At 33.6% G+C, this 9,036-nt stretch overlaps 2 protein-coding genes across 2 annotated transcripts; one reads left to right on the forward strand and one right to left on the reverse strand.

Moving 5' to 3' along the window:
* Positions 1-1,079: 1,079 nt before the first annotated feature.
* LOC136342637 (nuclear speckle splicing regulatory protein 1) lies at positions 1,080-3,283 on the forward strand. Its single transcript, XM_066288646.1, has 5 exons — positions 1,080-1,224; positions 1,916-2,075; positions 2,175-2,379; positions 2,437-2,712; positions 2,770-3,283. The coding sequence occupies exons 1-5, from the start codon at positions 1,214-1,216 to the stop codon at positions 3,252-3,254; spliced, it is 1,137 nt and encodes a 378-aa protein (XP_066144743.1). The 5' UTR covers positions 1,080-1,213; the 3' UTR covers positions 3,255-3,283.
* su(f) (cleavage stimulation factor subunit su(f)) lies at positions 3,272-8,453 on the reverse strand. Its single transcript, XM_066288624.1, has 14 exons — positions 8,284-8,453; positions 7,988-8,179; positions 7,142-7,174; positions 6,466-6,563; positions 6,152-6,380; positions 5,943-6,101; positions 5,697-5,888; positions 5,455-5,646; positions 5,096-5,259; positions 4,886-5,038; positions 4,638-4,832; positions 4,414-4,574; positions 4,035-4,169; positions 3,272-3,596 (listed from the first exon to the last, which is right to left on the reverse strand). Exons 1-14 carry the CDS (start codon positions 8,311-8,313, stop codon positions 3,391-3,393), a joined length of 2,139 nt encoding a protein of 712 aa, XP_066144721.1. The 5' UTR covers positions 8,314-8,453; the 3' UTR covers positions 3,272-3,390.
* Positions 8,454-9,036: the final 583 nt, after the last annotated feature.

A 9,036-nucleotide genomic window follows, 5' to 3' on the forward strand; every position in this document is an offset into this window, starting at 1 on the left:
TACTTTCTCTAGAAGCTCAACAATTTGTGAGAAATAAAAGGGATTTAACTACTTAAAACTTCAAAATTCGACACAGCTGTGACCAAAATAGCAGCTGCAAACTTGTTTTTTGTTTGTTTTGCTTCGTTGCTGTGGATATCCAGACAAAGCTTTAGGAACTCAGCTCATTTCTTTATCATCGCGCAAGCCACTCGTAAGAAATGAAACTCTGCGGAAATTGATAGTTTTTTGATATAATTTTTTGACAATGAAAATTTTTTATATGACTTGTTTAAGTTCTCAGACTTGATTCTAGAAACCTCAATTCGAGAGTAGGCTCTATTAAACGAGTCACTCTATATAAGACGCAACATGTCATGGTGCCTAATTTTACAAAAAGGGCACACAAATCCGTGGTAAATTATGTTACATTCATTTTTTCCAGACCAGTTGCACCAAGTTTTCGAAGACAGCTTTTTTTTATCATCAAAGTACTTAACTTGAACTAATGAGATAGGAATCTCTCTTTCATAACGGCGACTCCATATGGAGCGCAAGGAGTGAAAAGGGGTGGATTGGGGAGCGAAGCGCTGCTAAGGGCCTGACCGCAGAGCTCCCCCCCACGACTTATACTCCAGGTTGCAATTTATTTACCAACGTTGCATTCAATACTCTACGTATTAATGAGAACCGTTCTCATTACACCAATAATTTTGAAGTCTGTGAGCCTTCAAACCTTGTCGAGCACACGTACGTATAGTTTATATGTGTTTTTTCTACATATGGTCGTTATATAGTCAAATGCAATTAAGAAAAGGAAGTAGTGGAGTGTTTTAAGGTTATGAAGCTATTCAGAATTGTTAATGGTAGCTCTAATTCGAAGAATCAATGAACTTATTATCCTAATTTCAATGTTGGTAAACTTAAGAACAGCCTCGAACACAACAAAAAGAATGATTAATTAACGTGTACTCTTATGATAAGTTTACCCGTATTTTTACGACACAGATCTAAGAGCAGTGTGAGTCACCACGTAGAGAGTCAATTTATGTAAACCCCATTTATAGCTTTCACTCTTTTGACATTTACACATAGAGATGTGAGGTTAGAAAAACTAGGTATTGACTTACGTTTATTTTTGATAATTTTTGATTATTGTTAACAGTAACTCGACGATTGTGCATTTAAATTATATATAAAAAGTTTTGAAGTACCTGTACCAGGCTCATAAGACATGGCAAAGCAGTATGTACTAGTCTTAAGTAGAATGTTAATATTTTATGTTCAAATTTCTCTCGTTAAATTATGAGCAACTCGCATAGTTCTAAAGCACTACTTCCTGCTTTTAAACCTGAAAGTGAATTATTAGGTATCAAAGCATCTGAGGTAGCTCGATTTGAGTACTAATTCATTTTGAGAACCGACAATTTGGAGGAATAATATGTCAAAAAGTTTCTTACATCTTTATATTTCCATTTTGGCAAATGAGGCACTAATCCATGGCAGTGGGATTAAGAGAAGCTTATTAATACTTGTCAGCCTTCTGTTTAAAAAATAGCTGAACTATAGTCAAATGCAGAACATTATGTGCTTCATTCACTCTTAAATCTTGTTTCGTATCATTTAACAGCAATTGCATAGCTGTCTATGATATATTTTAAATAGATTTCCGGCACAACTCAATTTTATGTGTGTGTGCATTTATATATATTGGAAGATTAAGAGTTGTGAAATGATTACTTATTACCAAAGAATATCTGTCAGAGACTTCGATGTTCAACTTGTCAAAATATTAACACTCTTAACAAAAATTAATATTTATATACATTATTTACATTGATAAAATCAATTTTTTAAGTTGCAGTATATTGCTAATTATTATATTAGTTTGAAGGTGATCCCTCTAAAGAATTAAAACATAAATTGCATCTTTCAGATATGGATTAATTCTCCCTAACAAAAAAAGAGAAACCACAGTGGTCAGACCTTCAATATTTAATGAAGATTCAGACTCGGATACTCCTACAGCCTCAAAGCCAACAGGATTTAATAGAAGCAATGAATCCAAAAAACAAGACATAATTAACCAACAAAGGGTGCGAATTACGAATATAATTAATAAATGTTAATACTATAGTTTTTCTTGACTACCCAGTCTGCTAGTTTAATAATCATCAAACATTTGCTCCTTTCAGGCTCTTGAAGAAGACCCTACAGTCTTCCAATATGATGAAGTATATGATCAGATTGAGAAAAAAAAGGTTGAGTCGAAATTGGCTCGAAAGGACATAGACAAGAAACCAAAATACATCAATCGTTTATTGGCGGCGGCAGATAGAAGAAAGCGCGAAAACGAACGAAGGATTGAAAGAGATGTGCAAAAAGAACGCGAGGCTGAAGGTTAAAATGAAAATAAATTCCTAAACAAGAAACATAAATATTTGTCTACATTTTTAGGAGAACAATTCAATGATAAAGAATCTTTTGTTACCGGAGCATACAAAAGGAAGCTGGAAGAAATGAAAGTTTTAGAAGAACAAGAAAAACGAGAGGAGTATTTGGAAGCCATTGGGGATGTATCTAAACAGGGCAATTTGGACGGGTTTTACCGTCATTTATATGACCAAAAAGTTAATTTTGAAGACAGGCTTTTGAAAGAAGAGCCAGTTGAAATAAAGGAGGAAATTATGAGTGACAAGGAGGGGAGTGAGAAAGGAGAAAAAGGAAAAAAAGGTAAGAATAGAGGAAATTTTTCTTTTATTTACAATTGACATCATATTTTATTTCAAGAAAGTACAGATATTGACAAAGGGCAAAAGAAATCTGCAACAAAAAGAAGAAAATACAGAAGCAGAAGAGACTCTGACAATAATGAAGATGAGAAGAGTCAAGAAATTGAAAAAATTGAAATTAAAAAAGAACATTTACCATCAAATCTTGATGCCGATTCAGACTTCAGTGTTGATTCTTCAGACAGTGAGAGTGAGAAAGAGGAGGGGAATAAGAATGAACTGGAAAAACTGGGGAAAGACAAGATGATTGAACATGAAGGGGAGGTTTTGAAGCTGCCAGACAAAGGCAATGTTTTGAGTGATAACGCTGCGCTGCTAAAGAAAAGTGAAGAAAATCCTGAAGAGGAGGTCGCACAGGAAGAACTCAAGGAGGAGAAGCCAAAAAAGCCAAAAGTAGATATTTGGAAGAAACGTACTGTAGGGAAGGTTTTTGATGAAGCTGTAAGAAGATATTTTGCAAGAAAAGCTGCGAGAGGATGGTAGAGCTTAAAACAAATAAATTATCAATTGCATGTATTTTTTTATTTGTCAAAAATATGTATTATGCCTACAAAAATCTTACTTAGAGACGAATCTCCAAAAAAACAATACTTAATTGTAATAAAAGAGGAAGGGATTATTATATTCTGACCTTTTTTTGTTGTCGCTGCCTGTAAAGATCATTCATGGGCGGCAAATGCACGTCTTCGTCGTCGGATCCATCTACAGTCAGCCCAATTTTCTTCCTTCTTTTAATACCTAACCCACCGTTATCTTCGATTATCCAATGAACTGATTTTGCAATATCAAATAATCGAACGTCACCGTGTTCAGTCGGTTGGGGTACTAAAAAGATATATTATTAAAATAGGTTATGTGATTAATGAGTGTATCAAAACATTCTTGGTCAAAGGCGCAAACTTTGTTTACAGTGTGTCAGCCGTAGATAGGTTCGATTTTAAAATCTTTTTGTTGATATATTATGTTTGTAAGTTTTTCCACAGCACTATCGACCAGGATTTGATACACCTTTCACGAAGTTGACTCGGCTGTGTGATCTGGAACACCCAGAGTATTGAAATCACGAAATATTTATATGTCTAAATATTATATTTTCTTCAAAGCAATTTTGAGGAAAATCCCGTTTTGTGAATGAATTGTTTTAAAATTTTTCTGTTAAAACCCTATTTAATAATTCAATATAATCTCTGTTATAAGAGTCCGTCACTGATTCGAAGTTTCAAGAATCCGGCTGTTAATTTCAAAAAATTTCATATTTCCTACCTTGTTCTGGCAGATAAATTCTGTTAAAGATATCCATCATAATATCCACATGGACAAAGGGACCTCTAAAACATTGAGGAGGAGGTAGTTGTGTGCAGAGTTGAGCAGCAGTGGGAGGCATGGGAAAAGAACCACCTTAAAAAATCAATCGAATACTTAGATGTGTAAATACAAATATTCAATACACATTTTTGAAACAACAGACTATCTGATACATAAACAATACAAAGAAAACCCCAATTTATTTCTTTTCTTTATTAGTTATCTTTAAATGTAATCCGGATTTCTCTTTATATAAAAGAAAATAAAATAAATTGCCTGGTTTAAAGAAAGAATTTTGCGTTTCCACCGGTTTATTTCTATCTGTCTTAATACTCACCGGGAACCGGATGTTCTCCAGGTAAAGGATTATTTTTAGGCTTATAAGGAATCATTTGTGAGTAATCTGGCCTAGGCAGTGGCATCTCAGCATCTTGATTAATGATAGAATGTAATATATGATTTTTCCCAGCCCCAGTGACATTTATTACATCAGTATAGCTATAAAAGAAATTAAGAAATAGCTAAACATTTTCCGTTACAAACTATTTAATAATGTTCTACCCAATACTCTTCAACTCTTGCGCCAAGCAAGGGAACAGGTCTAGAAACCTATACCTATCAACCAATTGGGCAGTGTCCTTGCCTTGAAATTCCTTAATTTTAGACAGCACCTCTGATCGTCTCTTTTCCACTTTAACAATGGACTGAAGGTCCCCAATGTTACACTCAAATTCCAAAAATTTATTCCAAATATCTCTGCAATTTGACATTTCAATATAGGAAATGATTCAAAACTAGAAATTATTTACACAGATTTTTCATTTTCCAAACTGCCTGAAGATAAAACTCTTTCAAAAAGCACTCGAGTGTTATTGTCTTCATTCAAGTGAGACAGATAGTCAATGTAGCACGTGACGTATTCGGGAATGTCACCAAACTTCTTAAGACCAAGTTCAAATATCCTAGAAATCTCCTTTTTATTACAAAATATTACATTGATATAGTAGGTTATTAGATACCTGAAAGCTATGTTTTTATCTTTTGAACAGTAGTACTCCATTATAGCTGCACATACGTAAATATGATACTTGGCTCTATTGTCCTCTCGAGCCCTCTTGAAAATTGCTCTGGCAGATTTAATGCCTTCAGCCCTTCTTGCAAATTTCATGTATTGAATATAGGCCTGAAATAATTATCCAAAATATATTGAACCAATGAAATATGTTGTAGTTACAACTATTACCAAATTATATACATGTATACTTATGATTTACATAATTGAACTACCCATTTTTTGTTCACATACTTGTGAAAATTTACGTGTTTGGAATCAAATAACATATTAATTAAAACAAAAATAAACCATGATTAAACGCACCAATGTAGGATCAATATCCGGTATATCCAAATACTTGGAATAAATCTGATGTACTTTTTCATATTTCAACCGCCCTTCCTCGTAATCGGCATACGCAAAATACAGCAACATGTTGCGGCTCAACAGAGTGCTTGTTGCCCTCTCAAAGACATTTGCAGCCTCTTCGCTAAACACTTTGGCGGCATTCACGTCCTACAGTGCGTGTTTATTGTTAATTTTCTCGATTTTCCTTAAAAACTTACGCCTTTTTCAGTTAAAATCTTACTACTGTGTTCTAAAAATTGCGCTGCTTGGTACCAAATATCTGGATGGTGTCCTAGACATAACAGGCATTGTTCGAGAGCAAAAATTACTCTTTTGGTGTGCAGGGCTGTATCTTCGGTTCGCAAAGGGTTGCATTTTTCCCATGCGATGTATTTTTGCCACAATTCCACCTATAAATAGGAGATAATTAATTCAAAATAATTTGGTTTATTAGGATATAAGACCTGTTTTCTTTCTTCAGGGCTTCCATTTGGAGGCACACTAGGAGCATTACGATTAATGCCCCTGATTTGCACCTCTAGTTCTTTAGATACTCTTCGAGAGTTCATGTAATCTCTACTTCTCTCAATGCTCATTTTCTCCGCGATTATCGGATTAATATTCTAGAATATCCATTTGTTTAACAAGGAAGCAGCAGTGAGACCGAATTTACCTGCTCAAAAGCAATGTAATCTTTCCAAAACGTCTCCATGCCTATCATGGGAGTAATAATGCCCCTTTGATAAACCTTCCTTACAGCCCCGATTTTTTGATTTTCTGCATAAGAACCCACGGCCTCGACGCTTTTTAGGAAATTGACATAATCATTCCAAATTGAGAAGGAATTAATGTCCATTCCTATTTTATCTAATGCAAAATCATAGGCTTGAGCCATCTTTTCCCTAGAATAATTAATATGTACCAGTCCCCATTTTAATTAAAAACTATTGCGAACATTATTTAGAAAACCATGCAAGCCATACTTACTTGTACGTTGGCAAAGAAGCCTTAGTTTCTTTCACATAAGTCAAATACAATTTCCACAACTCAATGTTCAAGATCTTCATGAGACATCTTTGGAAAAGCTGGTAAAAGAAACTTGGAAATTGAGTAAAAATTATTTATTAGAGAGTTCCAATAATAATTATAATATTATTGGTCTAGACATTGGTTAACCAAAAAGCAGCATTGGCGCATAATAAAACACTCCAGTTTTTTCAATCCTTATATATTTTGTTTCTTATTATTTGTGGGTAAATGTAGGGAATAGGTTGTTGATGATAAAAATACATATGTAAATGCTCCATATTTGATTAACAAATGTCATGCTCAGAATAAAAATTAAAAATTGGCAGTAATAATACGTGGTTGGAATTCAAAGGTATTTAATAAACCAGAAAGAAGTCTTATCATTCACTGAAGATTAACAAAAAATATGAAAAATACAATTTGGTCATTTACATCAAAGACTAGAAATTAGTATCACAATAACTGTGCAGTGATAAGGAAAACTTCCTCCCAGTTTTTGAACACAATTTTATGAAGTGAGTTGAACAAAAATAGACATTATTAGCAGAAATGTGTGTTTTATTGCTGGCACATTAAAAGAGGAGAAAACGCTAAGAAACAAAGTTGGTATAACATTGTTTATGCTGATTTTTACCTTTTCAACCCTTTCAAAGTTTCTAGATTTGATCTGAAATGAAAAAAAAATGTCAGTACTAATATATAGAAAATACACAGATAAATGGGGACTTTTTGTGCTTTTTGCATAAGGGTGGGTTTAAGGGGTAATAATTACATAAGGAAAATAAAAAAACTACATCAGCATATCGGTGTTTCAGCTACCGACACGCCGATATTACTTATTACACATAATGTAATTTGTCATAAGGCCCTTTGTAAAAAATAAATGCATAGCTCATTAATTTCACACTTATTGAACAGAGTTCAATATAAGGTGAGTCACTTAATTCTCAACATGAGAAAAACGATAAATTATTTTTTTACCCTTCTTCATTACAAGTTCTTAATCTTCACAATTATCAAAAGTGTATGAAAAACCATTTCAGTTAAAAAGTAAAAGTATTCACCATTTTGTTCAGATAATTATAACTGAAATGGACTATACATACATATAGTTAGATTGAAACTGGATTTTCAAATTTCTTATTATTTTAACATAAGACACTAAGATTTTATATTAGATATGAGGTTGACGTCATAACTGGTTATGCCATGTTTTATCATTACCTCTCGTGGCTTATGTTAACAAAACTATGAATACAGTTTATTAACAAAAACAAATGCATTTATTCTTCTTACCTGTTAACATTATGTGATGCAACCTACGACTGATAAATAATTTATATTTGTTGGAAAACATTTGTTAGCATTTTAACTCAAAAGTTGTGGTAAATATGAATGATAAGGAGGGGATAAGGGGTTGATATTTTTCTTATAGTGTTTGAATTACATCCAAGGGTATTGGCTTTTGCCATAGTTTTACCTCATGTTCAATGTAGATTCTCCAATATCTGGAAGCACTAGGGAAAATAGTAATCAGATGCTCATATAGGGCACGAACTTCAGAAATGTGTTTGCTTTGAGATTCCCGTAATAAAACAGACCACGCCTCGAGATCATAGGGGTTCTTCTCTACTTGCTTTTGGGTGCGATACAGCTTCTCGTTACCCCAATCCTAGAGAAAATACAGTGGAATTCAAATACACTTTAAAATGCATGGAGGGCATGGTTATTCCTGAGTATTAAACCGACAAGTTTCAATACTGAAATAGAACTTACAATATGGAGACGTTCCTCGTTAGCGTTCATGGCTATTATTATTATTGAAATTCAAAGTAATTTTTTACCACAAATATTTCCAATTTCTTTATTTATTTACAATCATTCTACAATATATGTTGGTCAAAAACCATTTGGTTTCACAAATTCAAGGAAACCTCAAGTTACAATGACAGACTCGCCTGAAATAGGACGTTTTCGTATTGACATTTGAGCACTCTGCTCGTGCTCATGCACTGGTTCAGGATGCACCCAGAACCAATTTTATTTAAGTTATCCGATATCATAAGCATATAGTGGTTTCTAGGTTTTCATATGTTAAAGATTTAATTCTAAGCTGGCACATGTTTTATTACAATTAAAATTGTGAAGCTTAAGAATGTTAAAATAAATATGTACTATTAGCTTAAACTTGTGTTGAGGAGCTCGCTCAGTTACGGCATGCTTTTTTTAACCTTCTAGGGACTGTTGCAACAATATTGGGCAGAAATGCATCGTCTCGTATATATTTATATAGCTGAAAAGGCATCGTCTTCTTGGGGGGATATAACTGATTATTCCTTTTCAGTTTAGATCTATTCTATTAGCTCTGAGGACTCAGGTTTTTGTTCTGTTTCATTAAAAGGGTGTCTGAAATTTGGTTTATGCTAGTTTCTGAACCGACTTTCTAAAGATAGCTTGTGGATTCTGACTCCTCCAATTGAAGATTTTGGCACATTTAGTGAACCTTTTCCTTAGTTTTATTAGGAGCAC

The sequence above is a fragment of the Euwallacea fornicatus genome, chromosome 12, assembly GCF_040115645.1.
Source record: "Euwallacea fornicatus isolate EFF26 chromosome 12, ASM4011564v1, whole genome shotgun sequence".
NCBI classification, from domain to species: Eukaryota; Metazoa; Arthropoda; class Insecta; order Coleoptera; family Curculionidae; genus Euwallacea; species Euwallacea fornicatus.